The sequence below is a fragment of the Natator depressus genome, chromosome 3, assembly GCF_965152275.1.
Source record: "Natator depressus isolate rNatDep1 chromosome 3, rNatDep2.hap1, whole genome shotgun sequence".
In the NCBI taxonomy this organism is placed as follows: Eukaryota; Metazoa; Chordata; order Testudines; family Cheloniidae; genus Natator; species Natator depressus.
This window is the reverse complement of record NC_134236.1, coordinates 24,322,253-24,343,409: the sequence shown is the minus strand read 5'-3', so window position 1 is coordinate 24,343,409 and position 21,157 is coordinate 24,322,253. Positions and strand designations below refer to the sequence as shown.

Below are 21,157 nucleotides of genomic sequence, written 5' to 3'. Positions count from 1 at the left end.
TGCTCTCTTCCATCACATTCAAATATGGCCCTCAAATACCAAACATCTAACAGGCCTCACTTCCAAATATTCACAATGAGCAAAAGTCTATTCTCCAATGTTATCTTAATAAACTAAAACAGCCTCTCTTTCTCTCAAGCGTACCTAATAGACCCCATGACACTTCAAATTCCACCTTCCATGGTCCATGACCCTTTCTAATGGAACAGTTCAAAGAGTACTCTCTTGTGCTTCCAATTTCCTTATGATCATTCTCTTGGCACTGAAATTTTGCCATTCCACCCTTCTTCACCCCTGCCCTACAGCAACTACAAACCCTATTTGTATGATGTACATATATGTAAACTGAAAACTGCCATGCCAGGTGATAGGAGCCCATTTAAATACTTATTTCCTTGGATTAATTAGTAATAGTAGATGGCCAAGCCATTACAGTTATGGTAATTTATGTTGGCAATCTCTATTCCAGTCTTATAATAGGAAAAGACACAACAATAAAATTATTTTATCAATTTTATAAAAGAATATTAACAGCTTGTATTTTTACTCCAACCTTTAGCTTTTTTAGTATTAAACAGAAGATGACAGAGTAGCATAATGTAACTCTTACCACTGTGACCTTCAAGGGTCTGATTCATTGAAAGATTGCTAGGAGCTGCAAGTCCCTTTAATTTAGCTTCATCTAAACAAAAATAAAATAATATTATAAAAACTGTTTGTAATAAATGAAATATATCAACTTGTACATTTGGAATCAGATCTTGCAATCCTAACTCATGTGGTCAATCCCATTGACTTCAATAAAACTACTCTCAGAAGAAAGTATTGCAAGATGTGGACCATTCTCTATCTACATCTCAGTTTGTTAGCTGCATCTGCACTCGCCCCAACTGCTCCCCAAGCTCAGACTCTCATCAGGATCCAGAGGCTTGAAGAGAAACCAAAGCCAACTCCCTTTGTTTATTTTCCATTTGAAAAAGCACAAGAACTTGAAAAAGCCTTATTATTTCCCTTTCCTAAAATTTACTTATCTTAACTTGTAAAATGCACTGAGCCTGCTCCCTAGGCTCCACTGTATAACAGAAGAATGATTAACAATAATCAGAGCAACATAAATTGCATATATGACTTACAAATATATATGCATAACCTTTACTCCTCACGCTACAGTTCATATTTAAATAGCAACATGCTGGCCAGCAGTCAATATTCATTCAGTTTAAAAAGAGTGAGCTACCTGGATTGAGTTCATATCTGAGAGAAATCAACCTAACAGTTTGAGAATTCATTTCAAAATAAATGTCATATTATTAATTATTTGTTAAGCACCAACCATGTGCTCAGAACTGCACTGGTACAGAACATAAATAGACATAGGGTAGGATTTTTAAAAGCAAATCCTAAATGGATTAGGAGCAAAATCTCATTGACAAGGGTTCGGAATTGGTGCTTAACAAATAAATAAAAATTTGACTAACATATTTATTTTAAAATGAACTCTCAAACTGTTTAACAGATTTCTCTGACATTACTTAGGCTGGACAGTAAGGCTGGAACAAATTTTTATAGTGGGGCTGCTGAGAGCCATTGAACCAAATTGTAAATGCTGTCTATAATAGAAACTACCTCAAATCAGGCGGTGTGGTAGCAGCCCCATCACCCTTAGTTCCAGCATAGATGGACCTGGATCCACAAAGAGGCTGAGACATTGCAAGGCTGAGTGTCCCAATGCCTAACTTTTAGGGACCTAGAAAAATCACTGGAACAACAATGGGATCCACAAAGCCTTAGTTAGGTGCCTAGACTCCCTATATAATGAATGGATAGAGACAGGTACCTTAGAATACAATCCACAAAATCCAGCACACTGGGGAGGGAGGGGCACCTAAGTTAGTCAATCAATCAATCAATCATCATCATGTTCCCATTATGCCTCTGGCGTTTAGGGCAGCAATGAAGCTCATCCACTCCTGTCTGTTTTTGGCAAGTCTTCCAGGGGTTCCCCAGCTGTGCCCCAGGTTTTGCAGCTCGGCTTCCACAGCTCTTTACCATGTTGTTTTTGGATGGCCTCGTTTTCGCTTGCCTTCAGGTGTCCATCTTATTGCTATTCTGGTGATGGAATCAGTTGCCATCCGAAGCACATGGCCGATCCATCTCCACCGCCTCCTGGCAATGATGGTGCTCATATCCTCTTGGCTGCACTGTGTCAATAGATCTTGGTTTGACATTGTTCTGGGCTAAAAGATACGGAGGATTTTTCTGAGGCAGGCTGTATGGAATGAAGACAGTTTGGACATCTTACTTTCTCATTCCCCAGCATTCTGCACTATAAAGTAATGCTGAAAGTATGCAGCCCTGATAAATCTTGAGTTTGTTTTTGGTGTTGCATTTTGATGATTTCCAGGCTGTATTTAAGCTCCTAAAGGTGTTCCTGGCTTTATTGATTTTGTTTTGGACGTTCTGGCTTGTTCCACCATCCTGGCTAATGGTGCTGCCCAAGTATGTGAATGTTTCTACACTGGTGGGAACATAATCCTCTATCCGTAATGGTGATAAAATATTAAAGGTCATGATATATGTCTTATTGCAGCTGATTTTCAGTCCAATTTGCTGGCTGAACGCATTGAGTCAAGTTGTTTTTTCTCGTATATGGTGTTGGATATGTGATAGGAGAGCAACATCATCTGCAAAGTCCAGGTCTTCAAGGGATGAGAAGGGTGTCCATTTAATGCCTGTTGGCATGTCTTCTGTTGTACACTGCATTACCCAGTCAACGGCAATGTTGAAGAGGATTGCAGACATGACACACCCCTGACGTACTCCTGTTTTGACTTCAAAACTGAGCACCCTGTGATCAACACTGCGTATAAGGTTGAAATAAAAGCTTTTAATAATGTTGATTATATGGAGAGGGATTCCATATGCTCGCAGAATGTGCCATAGGCTGGTCCTGTGAATGCTATCAAAAGCCTTCTCAAAAATCTATGAAGTTTATGTAGAGTTGCCGTTGCTATTCTAAGCACTGTTCTATTATGTTTCATAGCCTTTCCGAAAAATGGCTTGCTGTTTTCTGAGAACGTTATCAACTGCCTCTGATATATGCTGGACTATGATTTTACACAATACTTTGCTTGGCACAGATAAAAGTGTGATACCATGCTAGTTATTACAATCACTGAGAGTTCCTTTCTTTGGAGTCTTCACTATAACCCCATTGGTCCACTCATCTGCCACTTTTTCCCTTTCCCAGACTGATGTAAACAGAGGGGCCAGGTTAGATGCTGCTAACTCAGGGATGACACATTGAACAATTCTACATTAAAAGTTATCCTTGCCAGGAGCTTTTCCATTTTTTAAGAATTTGATGGCTTGAATGATCCTTTCCTTAGTTGGAGTGTCTCTGTTCATATCAAGATCTTCTTCTGCCTCCGGGATGTTTGCTTCCTCTTTAGGTGGCTCCCTGTTCAGCAATTCTTTTAAATATGCTATCCAGTGCATTTCTTGTTCCATTTCTGTTGTTAGTAGGTGGCCTTGTATGTCCCTGCTGAGAGTGTTTGTTGGTGTCTGCTGTTTACCACTAATAAGCCACGTCATTTTGTAGCTGGTTCCTTGTTCACCACGAGCAGCTGCATCCTCTGCTTGTGTTGCCAGATTATCCATATAATGTCGTTTGTTCACTCTCACAAGGCATTTGACCTCCCGGTGTGCCTTGCTATACTGCTCGTGGTATTTGTCCTTTAACTTCTGGGATTTTGTGTCTAAAACTTTTTTCTTCAGGGCTCGTCTGGTTTCTATTGTATTCCATGTGCCGGGTGTAATCCAATCCTTTCTTCTGAACTGCCTGTAGCCTAGACAGGCTTCACTGCTCTGTTTATAAATTGCTGTTACTATGTCCCACTTCTTGTTGATATCCTCATCTGCATTCCCCTCCTCTGCATCAAGGTCTGCAAGTGCCTGAAACCTGCTCTTTAACTGCAGAACGAAGGCTTTCGATATTTCAGGGGACTTTAACTTGTCAATGTCACATCTATGTCCCTTGTTTGGTAGACCCACGCTTCTCAGTTTTGGCTTGATGGAGGCTATCACAAGGTGGTGGTCGCTGCCAACATCTGCACTTCTTCTCACTTTCACGTTGGTCAGGGAGCATCTCCATTTGCCATTGACCATCATATGGTCAATCTGGTTCTTATCTCTGCCATTTGGAGAACACGATATCAGCTTGTGAATTTCACAATGTTGAAATAGGGTTCCGCCAATGACTAGGTCATTCATATTGCAGAAATCAACAAGCTCTCTCCATTTTCATTCATGGTGCCACACCCACGTCTTCCCATTGCTCTGTCATTGTTTGTGTTGTCCTTACCGACCTTGGCATTCAGGTCTCCCATGATGATAGTTAGGTCGCGGCATGGTACTCTCTCTAACTCCTCCTGCAATGTAAGGTAGAATTTGTCCTTTACTTCTTCATCACTGTCATTTGTTGCAGCGTAGCACTGAACCGGGGGATATTATTGTGTTTCCCTTTCAGTCTGGCTCTCATTAGTCTGCTGCTAATGGACTTCCATTCAGGCAGGGAATGCTCCACTCTCTTCAAAAGGATGTTGTTCGTCATCCTGTCCAGAATACAGCAAAATTTCTCCCGAGGCTGTTAATCTTCCTGATTCCATCCGTCTGCTCTCGCAGATACCCAGGATGCGTATGCTGTAGCATCTCATCTCTGCTGTGACCTGAGCTAGCTTTCCTGTTTCGTACATTGTTCGTACATTCCAAAAACCAAGTTTGGTTTTTGTCTTGGTGTTGAGCACTTCAGCCTTCATGCGAGTGGCTTGCTTTCAGCTTTCACCACTGGCAGTCATGTGGGTCATTGACTCCTGAAGACCATCACGCACAGTAATGGTTGATTTATCCATTGCTTTTTCCATAACATATTTTGTTTTTTATGGGACAGGGTTGTTAGCCTAACCCCCAATCTGGAGAACCAGGGTGTCTGTTTTGTTTGGCCCCTTCCCCACAGACCAATCTGGCATGGTTGAACCTACTAGGAGCAAAAATCCCCCACAGACACAGACTCTGGGGATGGTTGGAGCATGCAAGCTGTCCCGCCATGAGAAGGCACGGACACCAGAGGACAGAAGTTAGTCAATGGGAGATGCCAATGAGACGGGTGAGTTCCAAGCCCCATCCCTCTTTTGGATGTTGGTGCCTCAATCAGAGCTGAAGGAGACACCTATCTCCTCTTGTGATTCGCGACTGGGAAAGCCTCTCCTAGAATCAGATAGTTTAGGTACCTAAGTCACTTCTTGCAAGACAGAGTTAGGCAGGTATTAAAATCCACACAAAACAGCTGGGGGCAGGGGCGAGAGGAGAGCCTTCTTTACAACCGTTAGCCCTAACCACTGGACTATATACAGTGGCTGTCACCCTCTCTGGCCTAATTAATATTTAATTATTCAATTATTTAATTAAAGTGGAACAACTTCAACTGGAGAGAGACCTGCAACAGAATATCCCATACTCCAGTGGCTAGGGCACTCATCTGAGAGGTGGGAGATCCTTGTTCAAATCTCTTCTAATCAGAGAGGTGAATTGAACTGGAGATCTCCTATATCTTAGGGAAATACAGTAACCACTGGGCTAAAGGTTATAAGGGAAGGACTCCTTCTCCCTACTGGCTGCTTCGCAGAGCGAGGGAGCCTCCGAGTATACTTACTGGGTCAGGCCCTACAGGCACTCCTCCATCTATCTTCCCCCAGTTAGTAGATCATACTGGGGCCTAGGTGGGACATAGGGGGCAGACACCAAGAGTGAGGGTGCAGTGCCCATGCTCAGAGGCTGAAACTTGGGGCTTGTCTTCACTACTGGGGTCAGTCTACCTAAGTTACACTACTCCAGCTACATAAATAACGTAGCTGGAGTCGACGTAGCTTAGGTCGACTTATCCCGGTGTCTTCTCTGCACTGCATCAACGGGAGGCATTCTCCGGTCAACTTCCCTTCCCTTACTCTACCGGAGAGAGCTCTGCCGTTGATTTAGCAGGTCTTCACTAGACTCACTAAATTGACCTCTCCTGCATCGACTGCAGAAGAGTTGATCTCCCCGTAGTGAAGCCCAGCCCTTAGGTGCCTAGCGAACTTTTACAAGAGATATTTATGTGCCAAGTGAGGTTATCCCTACAAGGTTAGGCGGTAGCCCAGTGGAGGTTTGGTGGATCACAGTGATGCCTAAAAATGGGCCTTAGGCACCTAATTACCTTTGTGGATCTGAGGCTTAAGCATTTTTGGAAATTCTACCCACAGTCTCTGTTCCAAGGAATTTAGATCTAGATGACAGATACTGATCAGACAAAATGCACGCAGATAGGCATATGACTGAAATAAATTAGATTGCATTTTTTAAAGTATGATTTTAAGCGACAATGACATTAACTAATATGACTGTAAAAACGGCATCCTTTTACTCTATAAATCTGATGTGTGTGTGTGTGTTTTCAGAGTCTTTATGGAAACCCACAATTAGGGCTGTCAATTAATTGCAGTTAACTATTAACTCAAAAAAATTAATCACGATTAATTGTAGTTTTAATTGAACTGTTAAACAATAATAGAAAACCATTTGAAATGTATTAAATATTTGTGGATGATTGTCTATATTTTCAAACATATTGATTTCCATTACAACACAAAATATAAAGTGTACAGTGCTCACTTTATATTTGTATTACAAATATTTGCACCATAAAAATGATACACAAAGGAAACTGTATCTCAATTCACCTCATACAAGTACTGCAGTGCAATCTCTTTATCATGAAACTGCAACTTAAAAATATGGATTTTTTTTGTTACATAACTGCACTCAAAAACAAAACAATGTAAAAATTTAGAGCCAACAAGTCCACTCAGTTCTACTTTTTTTTCCAGCCAATTGCTAAGACAAACAAGTCTGTTTACATTTATGGGAGATAATGCTGCCCACTTCTTATTTACAATCTCACCTGAAAGTGAGAACAGGCGTTCGCATAGCACTTTTGTAGCTGTCGTTGCAAGATATTTATGTGCCAGATATGCTAAACATTCATATATCCCTTCATGCTTCAACCACCATTCCAGAAGACATGCTTCCTGCTGCTGATGCTTCGTCAGGCTTGACAAAGCCCTGGTTGGGATGATTTAGTTGGGGATTGGTCCTGCTTTGAGCAGGGGGTTGGACTAGATGACCTCCTGAGGTCCCTTCCAACCCTGATATTCTATGATTCTATTCTATGATTCTATGAACACTTTCACTGCAGATTTAACAAAACGCAAAGAAGGTACCAATGTGAAATTTCTAAAGGTAGCTACAGTACTCAACCCAAGGTTAAAGAATCTGAAGTGCTTTCCAAAAATCTGAGAGGAATGAGGTGTGAGGCACGCTTTCAGAAGTCTTAAAAGAGCAACACTCTGATGTGGAAACTACAGAACATGAACCACCAAAAAAGAAAATCAAACTTCTGCTGATGGCATCTAACTCAGATGATGAAAATGAATATTCCTACTGGGCAGGGCTGGCTCTAAGATCTTTGCCGCCCAAGCAAAAAAATTTTTGGCCGCCCCTGCTTTTTTTTGTGCCCCCTCCACCCCCGCCTCAACTCCGCCCCTTCCCAAACCCTTCCCCAAATCCCTGGCCCCACCTCCTCCTCCGGGCGTGCCACATTCCCCCCCCACTGCTTCCTGCAGCTCCCCCCCTCGCAACCCCCTGCCCTAGCTCACCTCCACTCCGCCTGCTCCCCTGAACACGCTGCAGCTCCGCTTCTCCCCCCTCCCTCTCAGGCGAGGAAGAGGGAGCGCGTTCAGGGGAGCAGGTGGAGCGGAGGTGAGTGAGGGCAGGGGGGAGCACAGGAAGCAATGGGCGGAAGAGAGGAACCGCTCCCCGCCCCAGCTCATCTCCGCTCCACCACCGCCGCCTCCCCCGAGCGCGCTGCTGCTCAGCTTCTCCTCCCTCCCTCCCAGGCTTGCAATGCAAAACAGCTGTTTCGCGCGCAGCAAGCCTGGGAGGGAGGGGGGAGAAGCAGATCGGCAGCAGCGTGCTCAGGGGAGGAGGCGAAGGCGAGCTGGGGCACATTTCTAGGGGCGGCATGGCCGGTGCCAGAATGCCGCCCTAGAAATGTGCCGCCCCAGGCACCTGCTTGCTTTGCTGGTGCTTAGAGCCAGCCCTGCTCCTGGGTGAATTCTGCGCTACTGCGCACATGCATAATTGATGACCCATGCATATTTTAAAATTTTTGAGCAGAAAAAAGCTTCTGCCGAAATGTTGCTGCAGTTCCACCTTTTGCCCACCAGACTGTGCTGTGGCGCAAGAACAGCAGCAGCTCCCAGACAGCCAGGGGAGAGAAAGAGCCTGCCTTCTTTGCAGCACCTGTCAAGCCAGGTCAGGACACAGGCTATTGGAAGACAGACAGCGTGGGGTGCTGGGGGGGTCAGACAGGGGATCATAAGGGCTAGTGGGGGAGGACAGACTGGAGCAGCAGCTAAATGGGAGCGCAGGCACAGGGCCACAGGGAGAAGGAGGTGCAGGGCCACATAGTGATGGGGGAAGGGTGCAGAGCTACATAGGGACAAGGAAGTGGCTGGGTGGGGACATGGAGACACATGGAGACAGGGGGAGAAGATACAGGGACACATAGAGACAGGGATGTGCTGGGTGGGGGCACAGAGACACATGGGGATGGGGGAGGAGGTATAGAGCCACATGGGGACAGGAGGAAGGGTGCAGGGCCACATGGGGATGAGGGGAGTGGTTGTCTGAGTGGGGCTGGGGGGACTTATGGATGGGGGTTCAAGGACACAAGGGGGTGCAAGGAGACACAGGGACATGGGCAGATGTGCCTGACTGAATGGGAGAGGCTAGGGGTCAGCCAGGGTCTGCATAGCGGAAGCTCCCTAACAATCCCTCCCCACCCCCCCCCAAAAAATCGGTTCCACACTTTTCCCACCCATACCCAACAACCCTCCAAGTTCACACCTAGACTCCTGTAGCCAGACAGCCAGCCCCCCCCCCCCTCAGACCAGCATTGCTGGAAACACACGGGAGCCAAAACACCAGGGCACTCCAGCACAGCCTTTGAAGCTGTGAGAAGCACAGGTGTGCTGCTACAATGTGCCTCTGGGAACGTATACAACAATTGGGCTCACAGCAGGCAGAGGCGCTGTGACAGACATGGCTCTTAGCCCCTACTAAAACAGCATGATGCACACACACCAACATCCTAGGTGGGAAAATATTTACCCTGATAAAAGAAGTGTCCAGTAGTCGAAACTTATTGTTTCTCCCTTGCAAGTGTGAACTACTCTTGCGAGAGCTGGCATCACCCCGACAGACCAGCCCCAATTTAGCATAGAAAGGAGAAAGAGAATAAAGGAGTACAGAGGTATAAGTAGGGGACCTACAGCACCATGATTTTTGAGTGCTTTTCACTATCTATCTGCTGGTCAGATAAGTGACAGCCTCCCAAGGCTTCAGCAGCTAAGAGGGTCCCTAAGCCTTGTCCCTTATTCGTCTTTCCGCAGAATTGAGTGACCGATCCTGGCTTGGCACCGCTGGAATCAAGAGATGCAAGGAGGGTAAGAAGCACCCACACCTGATCTCCTATCTTTAGTGTACACATATTTTGAAATAGAGCTCTATACTGTGTTTTCTTTGGGATTGTAGCTTCAGTTTTGTAACTTGTTTGTGTGTGTAACATCTCTACATTTAAATAAGTAGGCACTAGCAATTTTGTAACCACATGATTAGAATCTAGTTTAATAAATTTTGGTAACCATTTATGCATAAGCCTGACTTGTTTCTCTGGTTTACTGTGAAGCAGCCAACACAATTAAAGAACCTCAGCCGTTTTGGCTATAAAGCCTGGCCATTAGGTAAGAGTACTAAGAGCCTAGCGTTGAGTTGTGCCGCCTCCACGGGGCAAACTCTTGGGGCACCTGTCAGTCAATCCTGACTGCCCACTGCGAAGGAGCTCTGAGCTCTAGCAGTTAAAGTCACGGGTGTGGAGAGGCTCTTAGTGCTGCCATTGGGGCACCTGTCAGTCAGTGTTGACTGCCCTCTGCGAAGGAGCTCTGAGCTCTAGCAGTTAAAGTCACGGGTGGTTAGGACCTTGGGGCATCCGTCAGCCTAGCCCGGGCTGCCCGCCGCGAAGGGACAGTGCGTCCTAGCGGTTAAAGTCACGGATGGTATAAACGGGCATAGCTGGCACCTCACCAAACATCCCTGGCCATCGGCTAACAACTCCTTCCCAGCAATTTACTTCCCTCTCCTTCAGCTCCTCCTGCTTCTGAGGGGTGCGGGAAATACAGTTCTTTATTGTAGTTTAAATGAATTATTACTCAGAGTTCTGTATTAATATGCCTAGTAAGGAATCTATTTGTCAAAAAGCATTTCCTGAATCTTTTTTGTTGTCTGTATTCTTACAGACATACTTGCTGACAGATATTTTGAAATAAATGACTAAAAATAATTGAAACTGGTGTGATTATATTGTGTTATTTTGACAAATAAAATATGCAGAATTTTAAAATACTGTGCACAGAATTTTTAATTTTGTGGCGCAGAATTCCCCCAGGAGTAGAATATGCGTCGTTCCGCACTGCTTTGGATTGTTATCTAGCAGAATCCATCATCAGCATGGACGCATGTTCTCTGGAATGGTGGTTGAAGCATGAAGGGACATATGAATCTTTAGTGCATCTGGCATGTAAATATCTTGCAACGCTAGCTCCAACAATGCCATGTGAATGCCTGTTCTCACTTTCAGGTGACATTGTAAACAAGAAGCAAGCAACATTATCTCCCGCAAATATAAACAAACTTGTTCGTCTGAGCAACTGGCTGAACAAGAAGTAGAACTAAGTGAACTTGTAGGCTCTAAAGTTTTATATTGTTTTATTTTTGAGTGCAGGTATTTTTATTTTTTTACATAATTCTACATTTGTAAGTTCAACTTTCATGATAAAGAGATTGCGCTACAGTAATTGTATTAGGTATTTCTTTTGTTTCTTTTTTACAGTGCAAATATTTGTAATAAAAAATAAATATGAAGTGAGCACTGTATACTTTAAGAACATAAGAATGGCCACAAGGGGTCAGACCAAAGGTCCATCTAGCCCAGTATCCTGTCTTCTGACAGTGGCCAATGCCAGGTGCCCCAGAGGGAATTAACAGAACAGGTAATCATCAAGTGATCCACCCCCTGTTGCCTATTCCCAGCTTCTAGCAAACAGGTTAGGGACACCATCCTTGCCCATCCTGGCTAATAGCCATTGATGGACCTATCCTCCATGAATTTATCTAGTTCTTTTTTGAACCCTGTTATAGTCTTGGCTTTGTATTCTGTGTTGTAATTGAAATCAATATATTTGAAAATGTAGAAAACATGCAAAAATATTTAAATAACTGGTATTCTATTATTAACAGTGGAATTAATCACAATTAATTTTTAATTGCTTGACAGCCCTACCCACGATATATTCAAAGTCACTTTCAAAGAAGAGTACCACTTTAAGTGCTCAGAGACCTGGTGGATTTTGCTCCAAAATTTCATTTACCTGTCTGTGTTTCTAATTTTAAAACTTTCAACAATCCATCTTCTCCACCACATGCTATGAAACCTTGGTCCTTGTTCCAAGATATACATCTTAGCCGAACGTTACCAGGAATTGCAATCTGTAAGAAAGAAATATTTTTCATTTGAATTGATCAATAACAACGTCTTATTTTGAAAATATCCCAACCACAAACACTAAGCAAATACACTTGGGTTACTGTGCATCATAATATAAATTCCTCCAGCAACTTATCAGAATTGTAAGCACATGACTACAATTAAAAGTTGATAGAATACAGTAATGGCCATTCACGTAAAATTATACAAAGATAAACAAACCACGGGAATCAAATATAGAGAAGGGGAAGTCTAACAGTAATAATCAATAAAAATAGGACATTTCTTAAAAACATCTAACGTAGGGGTCCACTTATTTATCTTTCGCACCAACTGCTCTGATTGTGAGGGAAACACTAGGGGAGAAATGGATAAGGACACTGGGGATTTGCTCATCTTGGACTTACAGGGATCTCTCTAGGGTGCCTAAGGAAGGCAATATAGGGGCTCCAGTCTCCACATCTCTTCAGTGCTCAGCGCCATGCACTAGCTCTAACAGATTGCAGGCTTGATGCAGAAATTACGGGTCTCTGCCTCAGGTCAGCCTGGAAGCCAGACTAGGCCAGTGTCATGGCCCTTCTGGCCTTAAAATCGGTCCGAGTCTGCCCAGCAGCTTGGCACCGCTGCTCGACAGGGCTCAGCTGCGGGGGGGGGGGGCTGCCGGGAAGAGGCTCCACACCCCGGGGAGGCGGGCAGGTCAGGATGCATCCGATGAAGTGAGCTGTAGCTCACGAAAGCTTATGCTCAAATAAATTGGTTAGTCTCTAAGGTGCCACAAGTACTCCTTTTCTTTTTGCGAATACAGACTAACAGGGCTGCTACTCTGAAACTCTGCAGCTGGGGGCCCGGAGGGAAGAGACCGGACCGAGGCAGCGCTAGAGCGGATCAGATCCCAGCTCTCCCGGGCCCTTGCGGCTTTTGGGAGGAGGGGGCGGCGGCGCTGGGGAGAGGCCCCTGCCCGCGGGTAGCGGAGAGGGCCCGGCGTCTCCGCAGAGCCGCTCAGAGCGGAGGCGGCTCCCGCTAGGCCTGTGACCCCGGCCGCAGGGCGGGCTCGGTGCTGCCGACGAGGGGCTCTGCCCCCCGGCTGGGACAGGCCGCCGGGACACTCACCTTTTTGCTCAGGTAGATGAACATCCTGCGGAGACCAGGGGCGGGGAAATGGGGGGCAGCGGAGGCCTGGGGGTGCCTGAAAGGGGAGCGTGTTACCGCTGCCTCCCTAGCAACCCGGCTTCCCTGGCAACCACCGCCGGAGCCCGCCCCCGGAAGTAAAAACGTTCACTTCCGGGGCGGCGGCGCGACTTCGCAGTTCTGGCCCTCCCGGCCAGCCTGACCCTCCCCTCCCCACGAGCGTGGTGAGCGGGGACGGGGCTCGTCCAGAGCAGCCGATGGGGGACGCTCCCTTGGGTGCTGCTGGCCCTGATCGCGGCTCCTTCCTGTCGGTCCCCGAGGGCGGTGGGATGGGCGGGGCGCCTCCCTCCCCAGGTCTGTGCTGAGCTGGCTCCGACTCAGGCCCCTGCTGCTCACACACCCATCCGTGTGGCTGGGGTCCGCAGGACCCCGCTGAGGGGGCGGGTCCGAGTCTGGGCTGGGTCCAAGCCCTGCCGTGTTGCAGTGTGGACGCAGGTCAAGCCGCAGATCTGAGTCAGAAGCGCTGTGTAGTGCGGCGTGGGCGGGCGCGCCCGGCTGTGAGAGCGGGATCTGGCCACTCCGAACCTGGGTTCACCGTCCAGCGTGGCGCCTCTAGCACAGCCTTGGATACACTCGTCCACAAGCCTGCGTCCCACAGACCCGTGCTTAAAGACAAACCTTAGGGAGGCCCACGTGGCTCTAGGTGATCACCCCTCTGTTGTTCACATCAGGGCGATAGGAAGATAGCAGTGGCAGTATCGTAGCCAATGAGGTTAATCCGAGGCAAGATTATTGCTAATTGAAACTTTTCCCCAACTCCCATATGCTGCTAAAACTGCACTTTCCATCTCATCCTCACCCAGGCTGTCCCTGGCCCTCATCTCAAGTGGCTGGTGCCCAGGGATCCCTGTATGACAACCAGCTGCCTCAGAAACCGGGCATGTAAACCTGAGGCAATATTGATTGGGAGGACCCGTTTTTGAGGTTCTAGTGAAGCACAGCCCCCCTGAGTCATGCTGTGTCCTCTCACCAGTTGAAGATAGTGGGATTCTCTGGTTTAAGCCTCCTCGCCAACCTCCCCTGACCACACCCTATATTTCCCATGGGTGCTGGTGCTGTATAGGGGTAGGTTAACATTTTTGCACCCACCTGAGACTTAGGGCCAGGTTTCTAGATATCTTTATGAATCCAACCTACAGGACAAGATTTTTAAAGGTATTTAAGCATAGGCGCTGAAGCACCCACAGAAAAAAATTAATGGGTGCTTAGCACCCACCAGCAGCCAGCCCCCCCCAGCACCTCCCATCTATCGGCAGCCCTGCTGATCCGTGCCTCCCACCCATCGCAATCAGCTGTTTTGTGGCCTGCAGGACGCACTGTGGGGAGGAGCAGGGACAGGGCACACTCAGGGGAGGGTGCAGAACTGGATGGGGAGGGAAGAGGCGGGGTGGGGTGCAGAAGTGGAGGGTTGAGCCCACCTGGGGACTGGAGGAATCTGGCACCTGTGTATTTAAGCATCTGAAGATGCAAATAGGTGCCTTGTGGGATTTTCAACAGTGTTTAATTCCATGTGTAGGAATAAGATAAACTAGTATTTATAATTTCTTAGAAGTCCTGTATAAAAAAACTAAAAACAACTGAGAATTTAAAACTTGGACAACAACAGACCACAAATCTCAGTGATGATTGAGCCTGGAGGTATTCTAAACAAAAATAGGTCTCAGCGGTGCATGTAGTGTTTTCTCTCCCTTTGCACTGACTCAATGTGCATTGGAGGCTTCAGGGTGATGTTTGTGGTCATTGTGTGTGTGGGTCATGTGGTATGGATGGTTGTGCTGATTTTTGTCTGTGTGCTGGCAGCAGTGTGTTGATTTGTGTGGGTGTGTCCCGGTATGGTGAGCAGCTGTGTGTTCAGGATTATTGTGTATACTGGGTGGGTGGCTGGTTGGTTGGTTGTGTTGTGTGTCTAGAGTGGTTGTGGTGGGAGATTTGTGCAAGTGATAGTTGGTCCAAATTATCCACCATCTGAGCAGTCTCCCTTATAAAACCAATGAAATTGTAGCACAGAAATTAGTTGCAGAGTAAGAGTTATGGCTGAGTTATCTTTGATATCACAATGCTCTTGGATTCTTGACATGGCAAAAATACATGCCTTACACCCATATGATGTACCACTAGAGTAATTCATAAAGTCAGAATGGCTGAGAACTTAAAAATCAGATAGCAACAGACTGAAAAACTCAGTGATAATTGAGCCTGGTGATATTTTGAACAAAAAGAGCTCTCAGCTGTTCTTGTAGCTTGCTTCACAGCATGACCGTCCTGGAAACTTATTACATAGATAACTGCATTCACACTGGGTGGGGGGGGGAGGGGATTGTACTGCTTTAACTATACTGGTCTGTATTTTTAATAAAAGGTTCAACTTTTAACATAGACTGGACTTAAATCACTTTTGAAAATGGAATGTAGACTGTCAAGTCACTTAGATGTGTTTGCAAATTCCCCCCATTGCCGAACAGTCCTGTTTCAGCAATCAATCATTGGCTAGCACTCACTGTACTGACCCTTAATTGTAGACAAAAATAACACACCAGCTGAGCTTGAGTTGGGTTTAACTCAGTTACAAGTAGTGGTAAATCCTGATTGACTTATCGGTGCAAACCCCCAGATGTCAATCTACACTTTTTTTTTCCTCAATTGTAATGTATATTACTCCCAGGGGAATTCTGTGCCGCTGTATGTGTGCGGAATTCATGTCCCCTACAGATTTGCTTCCCTGCAGAAAAATGGCTCTCTGATGGGGAAGTAAAGGGAAGCCGCAAGAGCAGTCATACGCTGCTCCCGAGCAGTGTGGGTGCATCATTTCAGGCCCCAGGAGCACAGAGATAAATCACTGGGCAGAAGCAGTGCGGTAGGGATGCCCCAGCCAGTGGCTTCCACCCTTTGACAGGCTCAGCTGCTAGTCCCGGCTAGCCTGGGGAGGATGGGACTTCCTCTTCCCCTGCAAGGAGCAGCCAGGGCTTTGTCAGATCTACCCTGAGAAACCTCTCCAGCTGCAGGAAGCTCCGCACCTCTCCACTTCCTGCCTCCATTGCTCCTCAGCTCTGTGTGTCTGGGGGCAGGGGGCACTGTACCGGGAGCTGCTCCTGTCTGCCCAACCCCCTTGCATCTGGACCTGCACCATACCCAGATAGTCCTGCCAAACCTCACCCCCTGCACCCAGAACCCTCCCCGCCAAGCCCCCTACATCCAAACCCATACCTCAACAAGCCTCACCGTCTGCATCCAGAGCCCCCTACACCCAGACTCCCCTCTGAGCCCCACCTCCCTGCATCTGGACCCCATCCCCGTACCCGAATCCTCACCGCAACAAGCCCCACCCCACCTGTACCTACACCACTCCAACAAGCCCCAAGCACCCAGACCCCCCACCCCACTGAGCCACACCAAGCCAGCACCCAGAATGCCCCAACAAGCCCATTCATCCAGATCCCACCACATCAAGCCGCCTGCACCCATATTGCTCCACACAGAACCCTATCATCCCACATGTAGATCTCCCCGCACTAAGCCCCTCCACACTTGGATCCTGCTGGGCTGAGCCTGTCTGCCTACATTTAGAGTGCTTGGCCCTTGTACTATGTCAGGGTAGGGTGCAGCCTCACTGCCATATCCATGTCCTGAGGGTTGCAGGGTGATCTCACACCTCTGTCTATGCTGCCCACAACGCTACTGCAGCCTCCACATTTATTTATTGACAACATTTCAGAATTTTAAAGTAGTGTGCAGAATTCCCTCAGGTGTAGTATATACACCACTTGCTAAATACCAACTCCTTAATCTGAGCTACTTCCAAGTGTAGGCTAGGTCAGGTTTCCCCTCTAATGCTGCTGTCTCTATTACTGTATACCACCAACCAGAGAAAGGGAGAGAATATTCATTGGCAGGACAGCATGGTGGCTCCCAACAACAGTGGGGAGGTCTAGTCTCTGACTGCCCGTGAAGGAATCTGCCATGTTAGGCAATTCTATTCTCAGCTGCTCTCTATGGACCATTACATACAAATGAAAAGCAAATCAGAAGACTCTCTCTGTGATTCACATATCTAGCTTAGATACTTATTATGGTCCCTATATACCATAGGGTCTGAGCACCTTTCACTTAAGATTAAATACACTAACACCACCCATGTAAGGTAAGCAAGTATTACACCCATTGTACACAGGGAACAAAGGCAGACAGTAGGTGACATGCCTAATGACACACAGGAAGCTTGAGATAGAACAAGGAATTGAACCTGGGGTTCTTGAGTCCTAACCTAACACCTTAACAACTGAAGCATCCTTTTTCATGGGTGCAGGTGTATGCTGATTATATCTGCCTGCAATCTGAAAATTTAAAGAGACAGCCATTTTACCAAACCATAGGCCAAATACGGTTTACACCGTGTAAACTTCAGTGAAATTGCATGGGTATATAAATAAGCAGAATTTGGCCCCAGTGTTTACACTAAGGCATTTTCAGATTTCAGGCACATTCTTATGAAAAAAACTAAAGTGAAACTGAATTGTTGAACTGGTCACAAAACTGAAAGAGGCCGTATACTTATAAAGGTTGTTGGGCTTTTGGGACTTTTTTTTTAGTGAAAGGAATACAAAAATTAAAAATCACAAAAAAATAGATTTAACAAAGAGTGAATAATTATATATAATCAATCATTCCATAGCAAGAGGCACCATCTTTATTCAGAATTCTAAGGTTAGGAAAGTTCAGTTACATTCTCTAGTTGAACATGCTGAAATGCTCAATTTTAAATAAAAATAGAGTGTTATTTCTTATATTGTAACATTTTTCTACCACCAAATATATGATGTCCTGAGGTGTTTTCCTCCAATGCAAGCATCTGTATGTTAAAAGGAAATAAATTTAAATTATGCACAGCAATGTATGTGAATACAAGGGCATACTTTAGATTTATAGGATCAGAAGTATGTGTAAATGGAGGCTACACAGGGATGTAAGCAAAGTTAATTAGATGTAAGATAGTCTCACTTCATTGTACACCTGGGCCCAGATCCACAAAAGGTACTTAGACATCTAAACCTCATACTTAGGTGTCCAAGTCCCCGTTTTGGCTCCATTGTGATCCACAAAACTCCTGCCAAACCTGGTAAGCACCTAAATTCACTTAGCACCTACATTTTCAGGGTAAAAGCTCCCTGGGCACTTAAGTTTCTGCCTCTGGGCATGTGCACTGCTGCCTCCCTATAGACATCTGGATACTTATCTCTTGCCTAAGCCCCAGAGTGATTCACAAACCAGAGGAAGATAGGCATGTGTCTGCTTGAGTCTCATGCAGGACCTGATCTGGTAGGCATGCTCAGAGGCCACCTACTGGCTCCCATTCAGAATCTGACCACAAGAAGAGGAAGTAGCCCTACCTACCTTGTAACTTTCAGCACAGTGGTTAATGTACTTGCATGGGATGTGGGAGACCCAGGTTCAATTCCCCAGTTTCTGCCAGATGAAGAGAAAGGATTTGAACAAGGGGAGTAGGGTAAATACGGAATTGGAGTTAACCACATTTAAGCTAAGAAAAATGTGTGTTGTAAAGAAAGGCCCCAACAAGGAAATCTAAGGTAAAGGTTATATGGTGAGAAGGAATGAAGTAGGGAGGCTGTCTGGTTCAAAGAATAAGATAAGGGAAAGTTTCTAAAAAGAAGGCCTCTGACCAATAGGGGTGACTGCAGATGGCTTTAAAGACAAAGAATCAGTCTTAAAAATGAGCCAACATAGGGCTTCCCAACCCATGCATCAGTGTTAAAGTCTAGGTGCAATTAAAAAAAAAAAAAAGTTGAGCACCAAGGAGGTGAGGAAAGGCCTTGGGGAAAAGGAGGTTGTAAATCTTAACTGGATTAAGGCTGAAAATAAGGGTGAACAGTCTAAAAAACTTTTAAAGTTAGTAATTGGCAGAGACATTGCCTGTTTGTTAAAGGGTATAAAAAAAGTAAACTGTTAAAGGGTCATTGCTAATACCTGGCTGACCATGTTGGAGGTGACCAGTATGGGTCTAAGCACCCCTGGGAATAGCCCTTTGTAAGTATCTTGATCAAATGTTTTGATACTGTTTGGATGCAGTAAATTGCTTATTATTTAGGCATGTTTAGAGCAATTGTGAAAGTACCATTTGGCCTTTGGCTTCAGTAAAGGAAGTTATGGTTAACTTGTTTGGTGGTTTCTCATAGTAGTTTAAAATATTAAAATTCCAGCAGGGGAACTCCCACCTCTCAGGAGGTTGCCCTAAGCACAGAGCTCTGGGGTATTCTGCTCTGGGTGCTCCCTCAATCTCCAGATGAAGCTGTTCCAGTATGAACCAACTAAGAGAGATTGAAGTACAGGCACTGGACCCAAGATCTCCCACCTCCCAGGATGCCCTAACACTGGCTTACAGAGTTACATTCTCTCTCCCCCTCTGTCTGGTCTAACAACTATTCAACAATGGATAAATACTTAAATAGTCATTAAGCCATATCAGACCCTGAACAGCAGGTTAATGTTTCAACAGCATTAAAATTGACTATGTTTTTAGATTTATATTTTGCTGCTATAAAAAGTGGGGGGGGGGGAATCTTTAAAAAAAAATCCAGTGTTTCTTGAAGACAGGCATTTTTAAAATTTACAGATTTTGGATGATTTTGTGCTGATATACAATTCATATCTTCTTCCATGACTGTGAATCAAAGACAGTGTCTCACTGACTTTAGATGTTTTTCCAGGCTCATTTTTATTAATGAGTCAGCAACATCAGTTCTTAATATAAATACTGTCTGAAACAGAAAAGCTTCCAACATTAGTGTGCTGATCTTAAATTTTACTTTTGGATATAGTAACTTTTAATAGTCCCATTTAATGGACAGATGCCTGAGGCATTAAATTCTCTACATCGAGTCATTTCATGGTTTTATATGATTTGGTACATTATATATCCAGTACAAGATGGATGTTTTTATTTTTTCCTGTATTTACTTTTAAATAGGGAATAAAAAAGTTACTGGAAAACTGACACACTATACAGCTTATAGTACATACTGAAATACAGCTGATCTCTTTTTAAATTATCCTTATATAGCATGGTTGCTGTGACCATATCCTAGCATCCCTGCATGGGACACCAGTTTTATTACTAAGACCAAGGCATTCCTGGAGGTCTTTGACAAGTGGTCAATACCACCAAAGCAACTGTCATCAGATGTGCAAATTAGAATGACTAAGCACAATAAAAAAACAATTGCTTTCAAGTGACACAAATAGTAGTTCTAGACAAGCTCCTGCTTGTACTGATACACTTGCAACTTCTTGGACACATCTAGTCTGGTTGATTAAGGGCAACATAAGTTAGCGGCTAGAGTTCTATCAAGCTCAATTTACATACTTTCTCAACTGTATTTTTAAAAAAAAAAAAAAATCCTTTCTAGACCAGAGGGATAAAAAGGTTTGAACAACTTACTACTACATCATATCTGGAGATCTCAAAGCACTTTACAAACAGTCTACAACACCTCTGAGGTACCCAGTTTACCTCAGAACCTGGTTCTCTTTACAGAGGTAGAATCTGGTCCTGTGAAGTGCTGAGCTGAGCACTTTATTTCAATGGAAATGGTGCTCATCATCGCTACACAGTCAGGTCTATTTTAAACAGGAAGTTAAAGGTGCAAGCTGTAAGTTTTACTAGTAACCCTGAAAGAAAACAGTTTTTTGCAATAAAGCTTATTCATAAGCTTAGCCATGTTCTTTTGTACAATATTACCAGAGATATAGATCTTGCCTGGTTTCTGAAGGACATACAACAGCTTTACCCCAAATAGATTTAGTGATATTAGCCTTATAATTGAAATACCTAGATTCCCTGGAACCACTGGTTCAAATCCCAGTACTGCATCCTGCTAAAAATAGCTACATTGAGTCCCATGCACTTTCCTAGGTGAGGGAGGGATTTCAGATTAGACCTTACAAAAAAGCAGCTGTGAATTTTGTTGGAGAATTGTGTATGTCCTTGGTAAGTGTTTTCGTTCTGCTCCAGAAACTTGGTTAACAGAAAGCCTGGTTTATCCCTATAAACTAGTTACCATATAAGTCTTAGATTTGTTGCTTTTGCTCTCCTGCCCAGTCTTTTGATTGATCCTCAGAAACACAAACACACACAACCACACCTCACAGGATTTTGAGGATGTTTATCCAAGTAACAGTTTACTATACTCCAGAACTGGACCCTTCACTTTTCTCTCCTCACATTTGTCAAGTGTTTAATAAATCTTTGCATAACAAAAAGAA

General features: G+C 45.0%; 1 protein-coding gene and 1 pseudogene across 4 annotated transcripts in view; one reads left to right on the top strand and one right to left on the bottom strand.

Moving 5' to 3' along the window:
* Positions 1 to 13,116, bottom strand: part of WDR35 (WD repeat domain 35) — an 82,709-nt gene extending 69,593 nt beyond the window's left edge. For 2 of the 4 annotated variants that reach the window (XM_074947544.1, XM_074947545.1), the window contains exons 1-3: positions 12,806 to 13,113; positions 11,580 to 11,697; positions 611 to 682 (exon numbers count right to left, since the gene is read on the bottom strand). In XM_074947544.1, coding sequence (XP_074803645.1) covers positions 611 to 682; positions 11,580 to 11,697; positions 12,806 to 12,829 — 214 coding nt within the window. In that variant the 5' untranslated portion in view covers positions 12,830 to 13,113. Of the gene's footprint in view, positions 1 to 610; positions 683 to 11,579; positions 11,698 to 12,102; positions 12,228 to 12,805 lie in introns of those variants that run through there. The other 2 variants (XM_074947547.1, XM_074947546.1) reach the window with 2 other exon arrangements.
* Positions 13,117 to 13,566: 450 nt separating this feature from the next.
* On the top strand, positions 13,567 to 13,644 carry LOC141985608 (U4 spliceosomal RNA; annotated as a pseudogene).
* Positions 13,645 to 21,157: the final 7,513 nt, after the last annotated feature.